Source organism: Peromyscus maniculatus, chromosome 3 (genome assembly GCF_049852395.1).
Source record: "Peromyscus maniculatus bairdii isolate BWxNUB_F1_BW_parent chromosome 3, HU_Pman_BW_mat_3.1, whole genome shotgun sequence".
Lineage (NCBI taxonomy): Eukaryota > Metazoa > Chordata > Mammalia > Rodentia > Cricetidae > Peromyscus > Peromyscus maniculatus.
In genome coordinates, this window is record NC_134854.1 from 160,018,019 (window position 1) to 160,039,767 (window position 21,749).

Consider the following 21,749-nt stretch of genomic DNA (forward strand, 5'->3'; position numbering starts at 1 on the left):
GCAGAAGCATGAAGCAATTTGTCACAGAACGTCCACAAGCGGAAACAGAGAAGGGTGAATGGATGCTGCTTCTTAGCTGTCTTCCTCCATTTGCATTGTCCAGTAATCCACTTAAGGAATGGCACCACCCATAGTAGATGGAGTGTCCTGTCAATTAGCAGAACCAAAGTAATCTCCCAGAAGCATGCCATGAGGTCCAGAACATTCTAGAGCCTCTCTATTGAGAAGATCGAGATGCTGACTATCATAAGCATGCCGTATTTACTTAGTGAGAAGGAATGAACCCCAAGATCAGTTCATTTTCCTTCTCTCATATCTTGATTCTGTATTTTTTTTTATTTGCTGACTCATTTGTGTAACCAATACAACTGAGCATGTACTGTAAGTGAAGTAACGTGCTCGGTACTGAGAGATAAGTGAGAAGAGGAAAAGAGCTGATGGCAGAAGTGAAGAGGGAAGTGTTACATATAGTTAAAATGGGATATGTGCCATGACAGAAGAAAAATGTAGAAGATGCACTGTAGCCTATTCTAGTCTGGAACTTTCTCTTTGGAAGAAATAATATGGATGTGGTGGCTCATGCCTATAATCCTGGATGAGTAAAGAATACCTCTGTGAGTTGGAGAGCTGTGTAGATTAGAGTCAGATGAGACACACTCACACACAAACAGAGGGAGAGAGAGAGAGAGAGAGAGAGAGAGAGAGAGAGAGAGAGAGAGAGAGAGAGAGAGAGTTCAACTAAGCCCTGATTACTGAATATAGTGAGAAATACCAGTCCAGTCCAGTTAGGAAGGTAAATATCCAGCCTAAACCCAGGAAAATACCATGAAGAAAGAAGCAATCCACCTCAGGGTTCTGAAGGCTGCCATGTGCTACCACATACAGACGGCAATTGAATGACACAATGTGAGAGGAGAGAGAGTGCAGAGCGCGGTCATTTAGGGACTTAAAATCATGTGGAAAACCACTGAAAACCCTGTAACCATGGAAATATGCAGTTAGTGTCTGAAATAAAATGTTATAATGTGAAAGAAAATGAGGATCAAAGTGGGTTGCAGAAAATACAGAAGCAGTTTGAGAGTTATATATTTCAGGTAGAAGCTGGTAGTTCTGAATTAGGAGTGAGGAGTGTTATACAGGAGACAGTGGACCCAAGATGTGCTTATGTGAGAAGCTAACTGGTGGGTCTTTGGATATATGAGAATAGAGGAGAGAGAAGATTCAATGATGAGACCTTGGGGTCTGGTTTAAGAATTGTGTGGGTGATGGGGACATTTTGTGCCATAGAGAACAGTGGAATGTAAGGTGAATTTTAGGTAGTTGAGATTTATGAAGCAACTAAATTAATTCATTTTTGTAATGAAAATGTAACAAAATATCAAACTAGCACAAGTGAAGTCATTACTGTCACTGTAACTAAATATTGTTATAGCTGAAAGATTTCAGCTGGACAATTCCCAATGGATTTTAAGTTCTACAAAGTTAAGACATTGAAAAGTGATTTTATGCAGCCTATTTAGGCATAACAGGTAGACATGAATAACAACTTGCCAAAAACAGAAAAATTAATTGCCCTGGCTTTTAGTACTACCAATAGTATGAGTATTTTTAGACTTTATATAAATGATACCACAGTAAAACTACATTGAAAGGAAACACTAAGCAGGTTCAGTAGTACTAGGTGAAGTCATATAAATGGATGATAATTTAAAACATAGAGTGGGGCTGGTGAGATGTCTCAGTGACTTAGAGTGTTTGCTGTTCTTGCAAAAGCCAAGTTCAGGTTCTAGCACCCACGACAGGTGGCTCAAAACTGCCTGCTGTTTCAGCTCCAGGGCATATGATGCTCTCTTCTGACCTCTGCAGACACATACCCACATACAGACACACATATATAAAACTAAAAGTAAAATAAATCTCCAGAACATAGATAGGATGAAATAACATACAGTGAGACAATAACTCAGGAGAAAATAAACTCGCAAAAGGATCAGGAAAAAAAATAATAAATAGACAAAGGAGTGCTTGAGAAATAAAGAAGAAATTTATAGTGTGGTTATCAGTAGCAAGCCAAAGTAACAGCAAGACACTACGAAGAGAAGGTGAAGGGTGCCTATCAAATGCTGCAGAGGACCAAAGCTTTTTCAAAAGTGAGCAATCTCTTAAATGTAACAGCACGAAACTCATTAATGAATTTAAGGGAAGTAGTTCTAGAGAAGTGAGCATAAGAATGTGCAATTATTTATATTTAAGGAGTTCTGGAGTGGAAAGTCTCTAGATAACTATTGTAAGATGATTGGTGACACAGTGTTGGGGTTCGGGGTGGGAATTAAGACTATTCATGCTAATGTGTACATAGAAAGTTGGGTAGCTGAGGAAACACTGATCTCAGAAAAGCAGTCAAGTCCAAGTGGAAGTGGGTTTTGTATGGACTAAAGAAGCATGTGGGTTAGAGGAAGAGCTTAGGGCTTAGAATCACTGGCTGCCCTTGTAGAAGATTGTGGTTTAGTTCTCAGCTCCCACATGGTGGCTCACAACTATCTGTAGTTCTGTTCTTGGGAACTTGTTGACCTCTTCTTACCTCCTCAGCACCAGGCACTCAAGTGGTGGACATACACACAAAATAATAATGATAAAAAAGAAGCATGCCAGAATTGAGGGATACTTGTTTTTCTGTATAAAATATTATGAGTCAACCCAAAGTCAATACTCTCCCTCAGAGTCTCTGTGCATTAGTCCTCATGAACTCTTTTCGTACTCTAGAAAGTTATTCCCAGCCAAGTGAACAATCCACATATGCGTATATTTATTCAAAATGATTTTTTTCTTGCAAGTGCCTTTGTCGCTAAAAACAGTTTTTTTTTTTTTCTAGGAAAATTTGTAACTTCTTTTATAATATCAAGGAGATATTTGGGGCCAAGAAAATCCTCTCAGTTACACCAAGTCAAAAATGGCGTATAGGTGGCAAACAGACCCAAATTGCATTGATCCACAGGAAGGTGGATATGATCACCAGCAATTTCACCATGCAAACCAGTGCCTTTCTTCCAACCAAGTCAGATTGGGTTTTGATGAGTTAGTAGAAGAGATCAATAATGAAACTCCACTGTATGAGAGTGAAAAAGAAGGAAACGCCTTTTTTGCTCCAGGTGCACCAAATTTGGGTTCAAAATGGCAATCCACATATGGAAGACACCCAAGACACTTCAACAAATTCACTTCTCAGAGCCCTGACATCTCTCAGCTTCAGTTTGGGAATACATCAGCCATTGGTTTTAATCCTGCTGTATTACCTACACATCAGATTATAGATGAGGGAGACTCCTGGAGAAATCCCACTGAAAAATACCTTGGTGCCAAGGATCCCAGGTTCAATGCTCTAACTCCATCATCCACTGGCCTGGATAGATGTAATCCACAAAGACAACCAGGAAATGAACATCATAGCTGTCATACGGAATTTGAAGGCAACATTCTCCCTCCTTATTCATCGGACTCAATGGACTCCATACCCAAGAGAGACAATAAAGGAAGTGGAGATGTAAACCTTGTAGAACCTTCTCTGATATTCTCTAAGGACTCCCTTCTACCCAGGACATGGGAGAGCACATCACTGGAAAACACAGAGGTATGTACAAAACACATGAACATGAAAACAATTTCTCAGTTAAAGATTGGACTAATTGGTAAAAAAGTTAAATAATCTCAAGTAGAAAAATCTATTATTATTATTTATAACATTTTATTAATTTCAAAAATTCCATGTTTTTAAATTAACAACTATTGTAAAAAAAATTACATTTAACTATAATTTTTCAAGTTCCCACTTCACCAAACTTAATGGGGACTATTGGGGTCCAGCCCCTTGCTGTGGGATGGTCTGTATGTCAAATTGCTCTGATTGGTCAATAAATAAAACACTGGTTGGCCAGTGGCCAGGCAGGAAGTAGGTGGGACAAGGAGAGGAGAATTCTGGGAAGTGGAAGGCTGACGCAGAGAGACACTGCCAGCCGCCGCCATGACAAGCAGCATGAAAAGATGCCGGTAAGCCACCAGCCACGTGGCAAGGTATAGATTTATGGAAATGGTTAATTTAAGTTATAAGCAAAGTTAGCAAGAAGCCTGCCATGGCCATACAGTTTGTAAGCAATATAAGTCTCTGTGTTTACTTGGTTGGGTCTGAGCGGCTGTGGGACTGGCGGGTGACAGAGATTTGTCCTGACTGTGGGCAAGGCAGGAAAACTCTAGCTACAGCCCCTCCATAGCCATCTCCCAGGGTCCATGGGAGAATCTACAACCTGCTGATAATCTAATCTTAGATGAAAAGGATATGAATCTATGTACACAAAAATCTTTAGTCCATACACTTTATTATTCTGAGTCAGTTCTCTCTCTACACAGCTTGTATTCTGCTCTCATGCCTAGCTCCTGTCTTGCCAGATTTCTCTCTATATTTATCTGCTGTCCCCTCTAAGTTCTATCTTAATTCTTTCATCTAGTTCTGCCCCATGTAAGTTCTGATCCATCTAATTCTTTCCCATCTTATCTCCTCTCCATTCTCCTTCTATCTCATCCTGTTCTTCTTCATCTTGTTCTTCCCCACCTGGCTCTTCCTCACCTTCCATCTCATTCTTCTAGTCCTCCCATCTAGTTCTCCTCCCACCTCATTCTTCCAATCTCAGTTCATTCCTCTCCAGTTCTTATCCATCTAGTTTTTCCATTTTCTTTTTTCTTCTCCTTCCCATCTCTGAAAATAAAACGACTTTTTATCCCTTTGGCCCTTATCTCTCCAAGCTATCTCTGCTCCCACAGTTTTCTGGCAGGGCAGGGAAAGTATGCTCGGTCACTAGGCAACTTGACTAGGCAATTTATATCACAGCAACATGTACCTGTAAGTATGAACCCTTTAGTTCTGAGTTAATTGTTAAGGGTGGATCTAAAACTAGAGATAAGACTTTGGAAAGGAGAAAGTTAAGCTTAATTAGCATATCTTCCAAGCTTTCTCAAGCAGATAGTCTGGATGCTTAAGTCTGTTCTTAGAGAATCTGTGAGGTATCTCAGATAAGACTTTTGTCCATCCAGTGATGATCCTGGCTGGATGCTGTTAATGATGATAATTACAGAAAGGCCTGAAATTAGGGATTTTAACTGCATCTGTTTTAGCACAGTTGGAGAAAGTTATACAAATACTTTAATTGTATAGGGGAAATTGTGCCCAATGAATGATGGAAAAGCTACAATAGCACACGAGAAATTCACAACAGGAAACAGCTAATAATCAAAAACCAATATCACTAAGAGAGAGAATAGCAATCATAATATACAGGAGGAGTTTTTTCCTCCAGGTATAGCTTTGTCATTATCAGCTGAATTCCTACTTCATATATTTTTTGTGGCCTACAGCACAAACCTACTAGTATGTTCTATTAGTATAATCTATGATAGTATATTATATTAGAGTAGACTGGTACATTTTAATGAAGGGGGTGGAGAGAGGGCTCAGTGGTTAAGAACACTGGCTGCTCTTCCAGGGGTCCTAACCATCTGTAATAAGATCTGATGCCCTTTTCAGGCATGCAGTTGTGTATGCAGACAGAGCACTTATGTACATTAAATAATCTTTAAATAATGCATTTTAATGAATTAAAAAAACTAGAAGTTTAGCTGGTGGAGTTTACTTATTTTTGCTATGTTATAAAAGTACACAAACATTTTGTTATGCTTATAATTTGAGTCACACTATGACAATTTAAAATCTTTTTATCAGCAGGGGAAAATATCCTTGTACACAGACGCTCCTAAATTACTTGATTGGCAGGCAATCAGTTGCTTGGGAGCCTTACAAAAGTAGGAAATTAAGTAATTACTGTTCCATTGATTCTAATACTTTCTTTGATTACTTTATGTTCACTGCAATAACCATGGTTTCCTGCATCATGTTTAAAGATTATTCTGCTGATAGTGTCAAGACACGAATAAGGTCAGAAGTAGATCACAATAAAGAAGAAAGAGGGGTGTAGATGTGATTCTGAACGCTTTTATTAAATAAGAAACACAGAGCCAAATGCAGAGTTAAAAGCCCAAGAGGTCAGAGCAGTAGCTAAGAGTTGAGACCAAGACTGCCTTCTTACCCCTCACTGCTGCTGCCATCCTTCCCCTCAGAAAGAGACCTACTTCCTGTGTGTCTGTCTTTTTATTGACTTTCTGTTCTGCCTTCTCATTGGTTGTAAACCCAAACACATGACCTCCTTGTCACTGCCTGTCTATACAGACCTCCAGGTCTCTATGGCTAGTATTGAGATTAAAGGCGTGTGTCTCCAAGCTGGCTCTATCCTTGAACACACAGATACTGCCTGCCATGTGATCGGATTAAGGGTGTGTGCCACCACTACCTGGCTTCTGCTATGGCTTGCTATTAGCTTTGACCCCCAGGCAACTTTATTTATTAGCATACAAATAAAATCATATTTCAGCAGAAATAAAATATCACCATAGAGAGGGACAGAAAGTTGACGAATACACATGAGGACTTGAGATCCCCAGCAACAACATAAAAAAGCTAGGTGTGGTGGTGTGAGTCCACAATTCCAGTGCTGGGGAGGCAGAGACAGTAGATCTCTAGATTTCCAGTCATCATCCAGTCTAGACAAATACATGAGTTTCAGGGTCAGTGAGTGAGCATCGATAAAGGAGGTGAAGTACCAACGGAGGAAAACACCTGACAGAGTCTACACACACACACACACACACACACACACACACACACACACACACGCACACACGAGAAAGAAAAGGAAGAGGGAAGGAAGGAGGAAATTAAGTAATTACTGTTCCATTGATTCTAATACTTTCTTTGATTATTCTATGTTCACTGCAATAACCATAGTTACTTGAAGGAGGGAGCGAGAGTAGAGAGAGGGAGAGGGAGGGGGAGGGGGAGAGGAAGAGGGAGAGAGGGAGGGAGGGAGGGGGAGAGGGAGAGGGAGAGGGAGGGAGGGAGGGAGGGAGGGAGGGAGGGAGGGAGAGGGAGAGGGAGAGGGAGAGGGAGAGGGAGAGGGAGAGGGAGAGAGAGAGAGAGAGAGAGAGAGAGAGAGAGAGAGAGAGAGAGAGAATAGCAATCATAATATACAGGAGGAACCGAAAATTCCATTGAATACTTTGCTCTGCTAGAAAGAAAGAATCTGGGGCAGTAAAGACAGATTTCCTGAATTCAGGATTGTGACTCAAACTGACCTGAGGACAAATCAATGGCAGCCTAGTAAAAACTACAGATAGGAATAAAAGAATACCTAACTCTGCAAGAAGATCATTGCCTAAGGAATGCTACCTCACATTATCTGAATGAAAATTGAATATACCTTAAGGATATCTAATTTATATCATGACAGCACAATAATCAGTATATTTCCCTACTGTCACAAATGTTGTCAAAATTAGACAAAATACTAAAAGCTGCTGAATTCAGGCTTTGGACAACAGGTAGCATAGTACACAGATTCCCTACGAGCTGCCAGGAGCCGGGTCTGTGCCTACAGGGCAGTTCCCTGCAGCTGTGCAGTCTGGTGGAGCTTGGATGACAGCACCACTCTGAGTTGGAGAGCAAAGCTGGGCAGTTAGCTGCAGGGCAGAAGCAGCTTGGATTTGCTGGGTGTTGCACTGTCAAGAAGGAAGCTATGCAGTGGGTAGGTTCAGAAGCGTCTGGGGATTTACTACATCTTGGCCAAAATTTGGAAGGCTCAAGGAATATTGTTGAGAAAAATTTCTCAAATTTAGTTGAAAATAACTAATTATAGAGTCAAAAAGGTAACAAATTGCAAATAAATGCAAAGTCATCCAAATACAGGCAAATGGCATTCAAATATTTAAAGTCAAAATGACAAAAAAAAAAAAAGTTTTACAATGAGTTGGAAAGAGGTTTCAGGGAGTGTGGCAGCCATCTGAAACTTCTCATCAGAGAGGTAGGACTAGGAGATAATGGAACTAGAGACAGTGGTTAACCAGAGAATAGAACCAGAGGCAGTGGGAGCCATTGAAAAGGGACCTAGAGACAGTGAGAGCTAGAGATTAGAACCAAAGGAAGTTGGCACCAGAGGCAGTGGGATTCATAAGCAGTGGGAGCCAGAGGCAGTGGAAGCCAGAGGTAGTATTAGCCAGAGTCAGTAGACAGAGGCAGTGTGAGCCTGTGGCAATGTGATCCAGAGACAGTGGGAACCGGAGATGGGGGAGTCAGAGATATTGGGAGCCAAGACAGTGAAATAATACTTTACTAATGGAATTATATTGAACCAAGAGATAAATAGAAAATTAAATAAAAATGAATGAGAGAAAGAGAAAAAGTAAAATTAAAAACACACATAAAAACAAGTAAACATAATGACCTGAAATCAAATCATTTCCATAAATATATTAAATATAAATACATTAAGAAGACTGAACAATAATAACACATTAGATTTAAAGAACATAAAGGCACAGTTACTGCCAGAAAAGGATTAACCTGACAGATAGTTAGACTGAAAAAGAAAATAACCAAGAATTTAACTCTCAGCCTGAAAAGGAAGTTTGCTATGGTTCTAACATCAGCAAAGCATGATTTAAGACAGTGTTGCTAGAGATAAAAGAAGTCATGTTATAGTGGTGAAAGAGTCAGTCTGGAAGAGACAATAAATTTAATGTGTACACAGTTGATAATAGAGCTTCAAAATACATGAGGCAAAGTGATTTAAAAGCAGTCACATATGTACCCTCTAACTGAAAGCTTAATTCATATATTATGAACATATTAAACATATGGCCACAAAGGCACTAAGACATGAAAGGATGATTTCTTGATAGTTGCCAAAAGCTATCAACAATTCAAATGTCCATTAGGAGGAAGAGGACCAAAGGAGTCATGGGATAGTTACATGATAGCATGTCAATGCTCGGTGAGTTAAACACTGGACTGCTGATAGGTGACAATGGGAAGACACTTAAAAAGATACATCACTTAGTAACAGAAGGCAAGGATAAAAAAGAATATGTAAGTAATATATGATGGTAGAAATCTAAACACTGCTAAGTATAAATAGGTCAGTGTGATAGCACAGATGTATGCATTCTGAAAACTAAAATCACATATCTAAGTTCTATACATGTTTCTATATGTAAATATTTCTTCAACAGAATTCAAAAAGGTAAAATTAAGTCCAAACTTATCCTTAGAAGAAAATGAAATTACATAAACAAGTTGGTGTTTTTTCTGTATTGAGCTGTATTAAATCAGCAATTTTTTCTTCCAGCCAGTTGGTGGTCCCATTCAAATAGTTGAAGTACCACAAGGGAGTAACAGGAGCCTGGCCTCCTTTTGTAACAAAGTGAGAAAGTGAGTATCACTCTTTCATAAATATTGAAGTTTCTGTGTCCAAATAAATGTCTCTATTTTTAAATCCACTCAGTATCTAGTTCTGCATGCAAAATGCCAAATCCCTGTAGCTTGCTAATAGAAGAAAAACAATTTTTGACCAACTGTCTTTAATCACCTTGATGACTGGCTTTTCTTTTCTACACTCAAACAAGTTATTTTTCCATTGAAATGTTGATTAAACGATACTTTCTCTGTCAGAACTGCCCTTGTTCATTGGTAGTTTGACTTGTAGTGTATTCATAGCTGATTTCATTACATAAATATTTGGGGCATTTGGGCCAGGTGACTCAGGCCTAAATTGCTATAGGTTCACCCTCCTACCAAGAACATTTCAGTCATGTGAGTCCCTTCCTATCAGCTGAGTCCTCTCTCAAGGAAGTTGCAACCACATTGAACAAGCACATTTTTGTTTCTCCATTGAGAACGTCATTGATTTCTAGAGAACCTTCCAGCAATGCCATTAGTCTCCTTGCTAATCTAAACATTAACATTATGATATAAAGGTGTTTGCTTTTCTCATGTTGTTATCATATATCTAGTGGAAATTTTTTCTGTTACTTTGAAAATTCAATGTATTTTCTTTAGTCCTCTTGATTTTATTCTCTTGAATATTTTGTCTTAAATGTAAAAAATCTGTATTTATTTAAAGGTTTAAATGATGAAAGTAGATGAAAGATTTGAGTTGCTAATTAATTTAAAGGATGTTTCTGTTCCTAAAACTTCTTCATTCATTTATAATATAGGCTTTTTATAATATAATAATAAAATAAAATGACTTGGAGAGAGCTAAAATAAAAACCAAACAAACAAATATCTCTGACAACTACATTGGAAATATTATATATATAAAACACATTTACATACAGAAAAACAAAGCAAATCATCTCAAGACAGTACAAATGTTCAATTTTCATTAATTTCTTGCAAATTCATACAGCAAAAATCTAAAGGATCCTTTATATTCTTAGATTAGAATCATCGAAGACAACAATATTGATGATGACTTCATTACTAAGAAGTGGTCCAACAGTGAAGAGCACTTGCTGCTCTTGCACAGGACCCATGCATGGTTTCCAGCACCCACATCTGGTGTTTCACAGCCAGCTGTCCTTCCTGCACCAGGGTATCTGATGATCTCTTCTACACCTATTTGCACCTTCACCCACATGCACATACACACATAGAGAGATGTGCATATACATGTAATTTAAAATTAATAATAAAAATAAATCTTCAAAGCTATAATTTGGTAATTCCTGCCTGCATATGTGAAGAATACCTACCTTAATATACCACTGAAGGGGATGTTTGTAAACTCCAGCAATTCTTCTGTTTTCTAACATGTAGTTTTATATTCTTAGATGATAAAATGTAGGTACAACTGTGACAGGAAATCACACTAAGTGATTTTGTCAGTGACTTGTGCTGTGTGTTCCAAACTCTTAAAAACACTTTTCCCAATGATTTCTTTTTAAATAATCATGAGAACTAAAGCAACCAACCAAATGTAAGGTTGGTGTAGTAAAGAGAAATAAGAGATTGTACTTGTAGCTTAAGTGTCTGTATGCACAATGATTTCCTCTCTAAGCACACTGTTCCCTTAATAAAATCTGTTAGGATTCACTCAGTTCTTGGAATTCTCAGTTCCAAACTATAAAAGTAAATAAGGAAATCAACTGAAGTATGAAGACCAAGTTTCACAAGACAGTCTCACAATCCATAATAAACTAGATCTAAATATCTCATTACATTTATTTTTCTAAAATTTAAAAAGTTTAGTTAAGTATTTTATTAGGATTCATTTATGTTCCTATTAAAGATGTTAATAATTGCTTGATTTGATTGTTTTGACCTAATTTTTTAAATCTTATTTTTTAAAGAAACACTACATGATTATAAAACATAGTAAAATTCCATCATACACAAAAGAAGTCCCAGTTCATACTGGATGCCCCACAAGGGTTAGGGAAGAATCAATCATGAGTTTGTGTAGCTGGAAGTTTTCCTGTGTCCCATCTGGTCCTGAGGCTACTTGGTCCCAAGTAAACACACCGAGGCTTATATTAATTACAAACTGTATGACCTATGGCTCAGGCTTCTTGCTAGCTAGCTCTTACAACTTAACTCAACCCATTTCTTTTTTTTTTTTTTTTTTTTTTTAAAGAGAAAGCCGAGAAGTCAGAGCTCAGAGCTAAAATCTCACCCTTCCTCCTGCTGTCCCAGCTTCGCGAAAAGTGACCTACTTCCTGTCGGCTCGTTTTTTTATAGTATGTTGTTCTGCCTTCTCATTGGTTGTAAACCCAAACACATGACTGCCTCGTCACTGTCTGAATGTACAGCCCCCTAGGTCTTAAAGGCATATGTCTCCAATGCTGACTGTATCCCTGAACACACAGAGATCTTACATGAACACACATGGCTTTGTGGTATTACCTGTTCTCTCACATCTTGCTTCTCCTGGCAGTGGCTCAAAGTGAGCCAGGACTCCACCCTTCTTTATCTCCCTCTTCATTTTGAATGTGCCGCTTAACCTTAATCAGCCTCATCATTGGCCAAACAGCTTTATTTATCAACAAATGAAAGCAAAACATATTCACCGTGTACAGAAAGATATTCCAAAGCAAGTTTGTACTTTAAATTTAATTGCCCCAAATGGTAGAAGCTGAAATTATTCATGCACTGAGCAGTATCTTGGTATATATGTACCAATATTTGAAGCAGAGAGGAGACAGGAAGCATCCCTGGGCCATACACCTCAAGGCCCACCCCACACTGACATACTTCCTCCAGCTGAGCTCCACATCCTAAAAGTTCCCCCACCTCCATAAAGTGTTATATAATCTGAGGACCAAGTGTTCAAACACATGGATGTGTGAGACCCTAGATAACAGTTTACATAAACCACAACAGGAAGGATCCAAAGATTAATATAGAACCATAATTTTCGATTTAAGAAGAGTTTGGATGACAATAAAAATAACACAAATAAATACCAACAAGATTTCACTTCACCATGAGAAGCATTTTATATTTGTTAGCTTCTTTATATTCTACATATTAAACATGGGCCTACACGGACCAGTTATGGCAATACAGAGTGATGATCGTGATGCTTCACATGGCTTCCAAGTCTCTAAATCTTTTATGCCTTTTCTGTTTTAACCCTCACATAAAACCACTGAAGCAGGTGGTAACGGCCCCTTTTGTGTGCACAAAGAGGCAAGTCCAATAGCATGCCTCTGGCTCTAATATTCCAAAGCAGAAGCATGAAGATTCAAACATAAAGTGTCTGCTTCATGGATTAACATCTTAGCAATTCTTTGACTCCAGTGTGTGCTATTTTTTCAGCATGCACTCATAAGTCAATAGTTTTTGTAAAACAATTATAAAATCACAACTTTAAGATTGTGGAGAAATAGTGACATTGTTTGTGAATTAGGCACCAACAAAAGAATCAATTTATTTACTCGCATCTCTGATCTAAAGCATACTTACAGCTTTAGGGAACTAGGCATTCAAGGGATCTGAGAGGAGGAGCCATGACATCAGGACCAAAGTCAGAAGCAAGTGATGCTGCACCGGGTGGATCTTCCTATCTGACAGGAAAGCATATTCTTTATAATTTCAGCTGGAGCATCCCCCAGAAGCCTAGAACTGCCTTGTTCTTGGTGTGATTATAATTTCTACTAAACCATGCCACAGAGGGAAGGTGGCTGCTTCCTGATTTTCAGGGTTGTTCAGATCTTGCTGGAGTTCCTTATGATTGTGTGATGTTTTGTTTTGTTTTTTAATTTCATATCATATCCTAAGCCTTTTTTGCATACACTTTCCAGAATAAGAGAAACATATCATGCAAATGACATTAATTCCAATTCTGGAAAGATCTGGGCCATCACTACAGCTTATCCATCCCAGCTCTTCTCTGACAGCAAGTTCAGAGTAAATATTTTCACTAATAATGCAGCACAGACCCTTCATCTTCTGCCACAAGGTAAGAAAACTTGCAAGCAGACACACAATCTCAGTAACAATAGATAGGCTTGAAATCATTAAAAGAATCACCGTTTGGAACTATTCTGCCCTAAAGGGAAATAAAGGAAATCAACCATGAGCTAGTTATTATAGACATCTGAGTTGAGAACAGGGACTCTACATAGTGCTCTCCAGAAGTCTTTGTTTCCTTGCTATTAATAATAGCAGGTGGAGCAAGATTTTGGCACAATTAAAATAAATGGAATTTCTAAAATTTTCCAGATAAAAATGATGTATACGTGAAAATGTCATTTCCTACCCAGCAGGAACAACTACTTTGTTCAGGTGTATGAATAAACTGTGAAAAAGAAAGATGGCATCTGCTCCCACAGTAAGAAATTTACAAGCTCTATGCAGCTCATGCTAGCTTAATTATCAGAACTGTTGACTAAGAATGAGTCTCTGAATATGGTTCCTAGAAATTTATGTTATATTATATTTACTAGACATTTTCTTCTCTATCACTTGAAGATTTCTTTAAAGTTATATAGCGTCCTGTTCTTTTGTTCTATGGCTTTCTATTTTGAAGAGCAATGTTTGTTTATTAAACATCCAGGTGTGACTACATGGATTATTACTTAACAACAGACAACAATTTTCAAGTGCACAATGGACTAGGAAATGTTTTCACTGTTTCATATTCGTCATTATACCTTCTTCTTTCTCTCTCTAGTTGAGTAAGTACAGAGGATTACAGACACAGACATGGTGTGTTGATATACCAGTTAAGACCATCTTGCTTGAAACCAACTCATGCTGGCTGAAGCAGAAAAGAAAAGTTTTTAAGCAATATGAACATTTCTTCTAGAGCTTAAGAGTAGGAATGCATCGAACACTTAGTGGTGAATTTAAAACGCCAATGCTGAAGCTCACAATTCCCTTTTAGCCCCAAGCTGCTCTCCCTGTGTCCCTGTTTCCCACACCTTGTCCTCTGCTGATTCATTCACTGTCTCATTTCTCCAAAACAAGAAAAATAACTAAGCTCTCAAGCACACATACTGTTTGTCTAACAACCTATAGTCAGTCCATCTCTCTATTAGATCCATCGCTCAATATTTAAAAGCTGGATTGTGACTCTCTAGCCAATGGTGCTGCATTTTGAACTAATCAGCAGAGATCTGAGTCCAGTTGCTTAAGTTGCTGGAGAATTGAGGGTTAAAGAATGAGAAGAGCTACATGAAGTGAGAGATGATATGAAATTGACAGAATGATTCTATCATGGGTTAAAATAAAAATACAGGTATAAAATCTACTTAAAGGAAGCCCTGATATGCATGTGTGTTGACAATATGTGAATGAGGAGTCTCACTTGATGATTCAAAGATTCAAGGATAAAGATAGTGGCTTCAGGTTCAGGCATACTAAATATGAGACATCCAAAAGGCAACAAGAAATGGGTGACAGAAGATACTATTTCACAGGAGCTCAGTAGACAGTTCTCCAAAGCTCCACAGTCTGGTGCAATTGGTTGCTTGGAACTGAAGGAATCCAGAAGATCTTCAGAACCAATCTTCTTTGTGACTTCCTCTTCTGTATTCTTCCCCGCAGACCTGACAACAGAAACTAGGTTTCCTCATCCCACAGCTAGGAATAACACTTACAAATATTGCACTAACTGTCCTTTATCTCTCCCTGTGTAAGCTCCCCATCATGACACTTTAAGGCCCGCCTTGTCTGAGAGTAAATCTCAGACTCTTCTGCTCCAACAAAACTAAAGCAGAAGAGAAAGAATTTAGATAGTGGGCTGTGGAGTCTTGCATGAACGTTAAGAGGATATTCGTAACTAAGTAACAATCTATGTATGTTCTATGTAGCACAGCACCTGCAGCCCTGGCACCAGGAAAGTCAAATCCAGGTGCCCCTGAAGATACTTTCTGGCCAAGATCAATCAGCAGCTTTCTCTGATGTTTACCAGAGCCCCTTGCTAAGGATTTTGCCAGTGGTTTCATTTTGAGCTAACTTTAATCCATACCAACCTTTCAATATTCCCAAGTTATAATATGGTTAAGTACTCTAGGTCAGGGCAATGCATGGCCATTCGCCATTCCCACAAAACCTCTGCTATTTGTTTTTCTAAATCCTTTTTAAATGACATCTTGATCTACCATAAAAAAATCTAAATTTTAAATGTAGCATGTCTCCTTTATGTGGCAGCAATGCCATTTACAACACTCTGTTGCCCAGTTTCATTCAGTCATTTTTTTCAAGAAGAAGAAGAAAAAAAAGGAGGAGGAGGAGGAGGAGGAGGAGGAGGAGGAGGAGGAGGAGGAGGAGAAGAAGAAGAAGAAGAAGAAGAAGAAGAAGAAGAAGAAGAAGAAGAAGAAGAAGAAGAAGAAGAAGAAGAAAGGTGTAAAATAAACCAAAGTAAACAGAATTGCATACAAAGCTCCACTGGACAATGCAGCTGGACATTTGAAGTTGTCTACTAAAAATTCTTACTGTCTGAATATCTTCAAGAGTCAACACGGCGTGCTTTCAGTGATTGGCTCACACTAAAAGTTCATCAGCTCACACTGAAAATGTGGGCATGAAACATTTATCCACATTGTGTAAATGGAGATGGAACTTTCTATCCTGTACACCTGATTATACCCAGGAGTCACTTCCCAGATTAACACACAGAGACTTAGCCATTAGCTTAGGCTTGTTACTAACTAATTCTTACACTTAAATTAACCCATAATTGTTATCTATATTTAGCCACGTGGCTCATGGCATGTTACCTCATTTTCTATGTGTCATGCTTGCTTGGTGGCTGGCTAGCATCTGCTGACTCCGCCTTTCCTCTTCCCAGCATTCTTAGTTTGGTCACCCGGCCTATACTTCGGGCCTGACTACTGGCCAATCAACATTTAATTAAACCAATTTAAGTGACAAATCTTTACAGTGTACAAGAGGATTATTCCAAGGCAACATTGACCTATTTTGTTTATATTAATCACATGTCAGATTCCCAAAGGGCAGAGACTATGCCATTACAAACTCATTTATAAGGAAACTGAGCCCCAGAGGTAGAAGAACATGTTTATATAAATCTACGAAAAATAATGAAGTCTGTATTATATCCAGGATTTAGCATGAAGCAGAGAACTACATTTTGATGGTAGTAAAATTATCTTAATATAAAGTCAATAGCATATCTTTTTAAAAATGTTTTTATTTTTTATGTTTGTATGTGTGGGCCCAATTGTATATACCTCCCACATGTATGTGCAGTGCCTGCTGAGGCCAGAAGAAGAAGGGGTTACCATGTCCCCTGGCACTGAGGTTACATGTGTCTATGATGCTCCAGATGTGGGTGATGAGAACCAAACTTGAGTTTTCTGCTAGAACAGAAAGTGTTCTTTCCCACTAAGCTACCTCTCCAGTCCCAAACATATCTTTCTTTTTCTTTTAAAAGTTTATTTTATTTTATTTTTTATTATGTGTATGGAAGTTTTTCCTGCATGCATGTGTATGCACTGTGCATGTACCTGGTTCCTTGGAAGAGAAAACACAACCTTGAATTTCCTAGAACTGGAGTTAAAGATAGTTGTGAACTTCTATGTGGGTGCTGAGAATTGAACTCATGTCCTCTGGAAAAACAGCCATTACTCTTAACTGCAGAGCCATCCCAGCCTCCAAAGCATATCTTTTGTTCAGAGCAATAACAGATCAAATGGTTTTAATATGAGAAACATAATACCTAGCTTTGACATTTTTCATTCAGACAGAACTGAACTGAACTGAACTGAAAATAATTGCAAGCACCCTTTATCTAAAATAACTGTGAATCTACTAAATAGACAAATAAATGTGTTGTACTTTAATTCCCCTTGGTGGAGCTAGCTAGCTCCAATACTTCATAATGTGATTATCAGGTTTTGTGCTCAAAAGCTTCACAGTCAATGTTTCATAAGCTCTTACTCAATTTTATTATTCACTTTTGTTTTCAGCTAATTATCTTGTCAAAGACCTAATTGCTGAGATTCTGCTTTTATGTGCAAATGAGCAGCTTTTCCCCAAAGAGTATCTTCTAAGTATATGTGGTTCTGAAGAATTTTTACAGATGTAAGTACCTTATTAAAGTCAATTTTGGTTGCTATAATTTGTCAGTTTTAAGCAGCAAGGTTTTGTTTTGCTGCGTTTTAAAAAGACATCTTACAAACACTATGTTCTGTTGAGGATGTGCTAATGGATTTCATGTGAGATGCTCCCCATGGGCTTGGATATTTGAATGCTTCATCTCCAACTGATGGTGCTGTTTTGTGACATTTTTGAAACCTTCAGGATGCGGTGTCCAGTTGGAGGGTATCAGTCACCAGGGGGTTGGTGTTTGAAGGTTACACCCTCTTCTAGTTCCCATCTACCTCTGCTCCCTGGTCCACCAGGACATGAGATCCACAGCCACAAGCGCCCATCTAAACAAATGGAGCACCCTTCCCATGTTAGCATCCCAAACTTGATGAATGGCACCCTCTAAAATGCTCAGCTAAAATAAACCCTTCCCCCTTAAGCCATTTTGGTCAGCTATTGCATTGGATCAAAGTCATGAAAAAAAAAAACAACCTAATATAGGAACCATGCTGGGAAAAGAACTCAGAGCCTCACACTTACAGGGAAACTCTCAATTACTGACACTATCAGCCCCATGACATTAAGTTATAACTTACAAATAAATTTTACCCTCTTTGCGGATATTTGGAAATTTTGTGAATCATATTGGTACTCTTCATTTTAGTATTATTTTATTACATAATAATAATAATAATAATATATAGACTTATGTATTATTATTTTATGTGTATGGGTGTTTAGCCTGCATGTATATCTGTCTGTGTACCATGTGTGTGTAGTGCCTGTGGAGGCCAGAAGGGAGCATCAGATCCCCTGGAATTGGAGATGCAGACAGTGTGAGCTGAAATAAGGATGCTGGAATTGAACCCAGATCCTCTGGAAAAGCAGCAAGTGCTTTTAACTGCTAAACCATCTCTCCATCCCAGAAAAGATATTTTACATGAACTGTGACTTAGGTTGACAAACAATTTCATATGTCCTAAGATGGTGATCCCCAGTGAATCAGAATTTCAGCTTTAAAACTCAGGATGTGTTGGCTACTCTATCTGTAATAAAACTCCCTTGGATAGATTACAATTTAAAGTACAAATTAATTCTTTGGTGATAAATAATGTTTTAGTCTAGAATATTAAAAGTGTGTTGATGAAATAATGATTTTTAAAATATATGAATTTAAAGATTAAGAATTACAATCATTTTCATAAAACAGTAATTTTTTAGTTTATAGTTGATATATTTTTATGAATTTATTATTAAAATTTGCAAATAAAAACACTGACATCAACCAGATCCAAAGTCTATACATCTCACTGACCTTCTAGATAGTTGAACAGCCATTCAAAAGTTGTGGGTTGGGTTTGGATTTTGCACTTTCAGTTATCAAATTTATTTTTATGCATTTATCACACACACACACACACACACACACACGAGAGAGAGAGAGAGAGAGAGAGAGAGAGAGAGAGAGAGAGAGAGAGCCAATGCAGACTTAAAACTAGATAAATTATTAGCTTTATCTCCTCTTTCATAATTCATGTCCATTACTGCATTCAGTTCCTCCTGTTCCCTGTTACAAACTACTCTGAGCCTCATCCCAGTCAGAATGGCTGTCATCAAGAAATCCAACAACAAATGTTGGAGAGGATATGGAAAGAAAGGAACCCTTACACACTGCTGATAAGAGTGCAAATTAATACAACTAGTGTGGAAGATGGTGTGAAGACTTTTCACAAATTTAAAAAGGAAATTACTGTATGACCCAGTTGTTTCACTCCTGGGAATATAACCAGAGAACTCCATAGTCTACTATAGAGATAGTGCACCTTGATATTTATTGCTCCTTTATTCATGATAGAAATTAATTTAAATCAACCAAATTGTACATCAGCAGATGAATAATGATAATTTGGTACACACACATGTGAACAAAATTCTAAACAGTCTTAGTAAATAAGAAACACGGAGTCAAATACAGGGATAATAGCTGAAGATATCAGAGAATTAGCAGAGAGCCACTGACTGCCCTTTAGCTTACCACTAACCGTAGTTTCCCACATGAGAGAGCTTCTTCCTGCCTAACCTGTGTTTGTATTGCTTTCCTGTTCTGCCTTCTCATTGACTCTAAGCCCAGCCACATGACATCCTCGTCACTGCCTGTCTATACAGACCTCCAGGTCTCTATGGTTGGTACTGGGATTATAGGTTCATGTCATCATGCTTGGCTGTGTCCTTGACCACACAGAGACTCTGCCTGCCATGTGATCGGATTAAGAGCATGGGCTACCACCGCCTGATTTCTGTTCCTGGCTCGCTATGACCTCTGATCTCCAGGCAAACTTTATTTATTAACATACAAATAAAATCACATTTCAGCACAATTAAAATATCACCACACAACACACACACACACACACACACACGAACATTATTCAACTCTAAATGAAAAGGTAATCACAAAATTTGCAGGAAAGTGGATGGACCTAGAAGGTATACTATACTATTAAGAGAGGTCAAAAAGTCCTAGAAAGAAAAACACTGCAAGTGCCTCCTCATCTGCATATTCTAGTCAATACATATGTATATACATAAACAAATGTATTTGTAGGTAGAGTATAACATGCAGAAAAAAACAAATAAATTTTAAACACCTATTTAGATAATTTAGACAGTTCACTAAAACAACCTGAAATATGTCATGAATTCAAACTTTGAATATTTATTTAATTTTTTAAAAATAATTTTCTGTTATCACAACAAACCATTTACTTGACATTCCTTAGGGACCATCCTGTAAAATAGAAGTCATCTCTAAGAAGAAATAAATACTTTTGTAGTGGAGCATAAAGACTAACGTGTTTTGCAGTCATGTTCTTCCTTTGTGTTTGTACATGATTATAAATTTTACCAACATTTCATGAGACTAAAGAAGCATTTTCTTTGAGCGGTCCATTTGATCATTGTTCTACCACAAATGCACTTGAACCACATGTAGATGAACATAGACAATCCAATAACCTAGTGTACCAGATTAACTGTGAGTGACTGTTGGGACTTATTATTTGACTTTTTGTGTTGTGAATTATAACAATAATTATCATACTGTAGTCATGATTGCTTTGCTACACAACTCAAATAAACATCCTTTATCTGCTCGAGACACACTCAACAGCTAGGCTGGTGCTTTCCCTCAGTCTGGGACTGTAACTTATATTCAATTCAACTTCAAGAAAATGTTTTAATTTATTTAATTCTATCATGATCCATATTAAAACTTATCTTTTGAATACATAAATTTCTAAGTTTATACCTGGTCTTCAATGCCAAAAAAATAAGATCAAAGAGCATGAAAGAGCTTCAAATATATGCACCATATTTTGGCAGCAAGAAATATAACTCAGGAAACTATAGCACCAAAGAGGTGGGACCTCGAGAACATGTGATGTAGAACAATTTTAAGGGGACCTTCCTTTAAAAATTGTTTCCAATAAGCAAAGCATCCATAAATAGCTCAGTTGTTGACTCACGAAAATGCTCCATAGAATACCTTACATATTTTCATGTTAATATGATTTTTGTTACGTACAACAAAATGGTTTTCAATATTTTTATAGTCATTTAATTGTCTTAAAATTTCTGTTAATCAGATTGGACTAATGAGGAAGTTATAAAGTATTTGCATGACTTAATTACATTCATTAGCTCCCTAAAAAGAATTGAGGGAGTATTATACTGAAAGTATATATGTGTGATGTTTACATACTATTATTTAAGAGTTATAGTCTGCCAATATTGATGTAGTTATGTTTAATATTCAGAAAATATTTACATTCTTTAAAATATCCAAAGAAACATGGACATGCTGTTTAAATTTTATTTTTCAGTTAATTACTATATCATTTTTTCTAAAGGATATCTCTTAAGAAATGTAGAGAGCTGTTCATGAAACTCCCGGGGAGCTGGAGAAATAGCCCAATAGGGGAAGTGCTTGTGGAAGCATGGGGACCAGAGCTCACACCCCAAGGACCCATGCTAAAGCTCATTATGGGGATGCAGTCCTGTAGCCTGGTGCTAAGGGCACAAAACAAGTAGGTCCTGGAGGCGTTCTGGCCAGCAAGTCTACTGAAATGATGAGCTCCAGGTTCAGTGAGAGGCTCTGTCTCATAATTACTGTAGAGAGTGAGTCAGGAAGACATGCTAGCATAAGCCTCTGGCTCACACATATCTGCATGGTCAGCCAAACTTCCATACACATTGG

General features: G+C 37.9%; 1 protein-coding gene across 4 annotated transcripts in view; it reads left to right on the forward strand.

Moving 5' to 3' along the window:
- The window catches only part of Pik3c2g (phosphatidylinositol-4-phosphate 3-kinase catalytic subunit type 2 gamma), a 352,621-nt gene that overhangs the window by 26,564 nt on the left and 304,308 nt on the right, over positions 1-21,749 (forward strand). For 3 of the 4 annotated variants that reach the window (XM_006976490.4, XM_015995399.3, XM_076568126.1), the window contains exons 2-5: positions 2,873-3,628; positions 9,282-9,364; positions 13,240-13,397; positions 17,374-17,488. In XM_006976490.4, coding sequence (XP_006976552.1) covers positions 2,951-3,628; positions 9,282-9,364; positions 13,240-13,397; positions 17,374-17,488 — 1,034 coding nt within the window. In that variant the 5' untranslated portion in view covers positions 2,873-2,950. Of the gene's footprint in view, positions 1-40; positions 169-2,872; positions 3,629-9,281; positions 9,365-13,239; positions 13,398-17,373; positions 17,489-21,749 lie in introns of those variants that run through there. The other variant, XM_076568125.1, reaches the window with a different exon arrangement.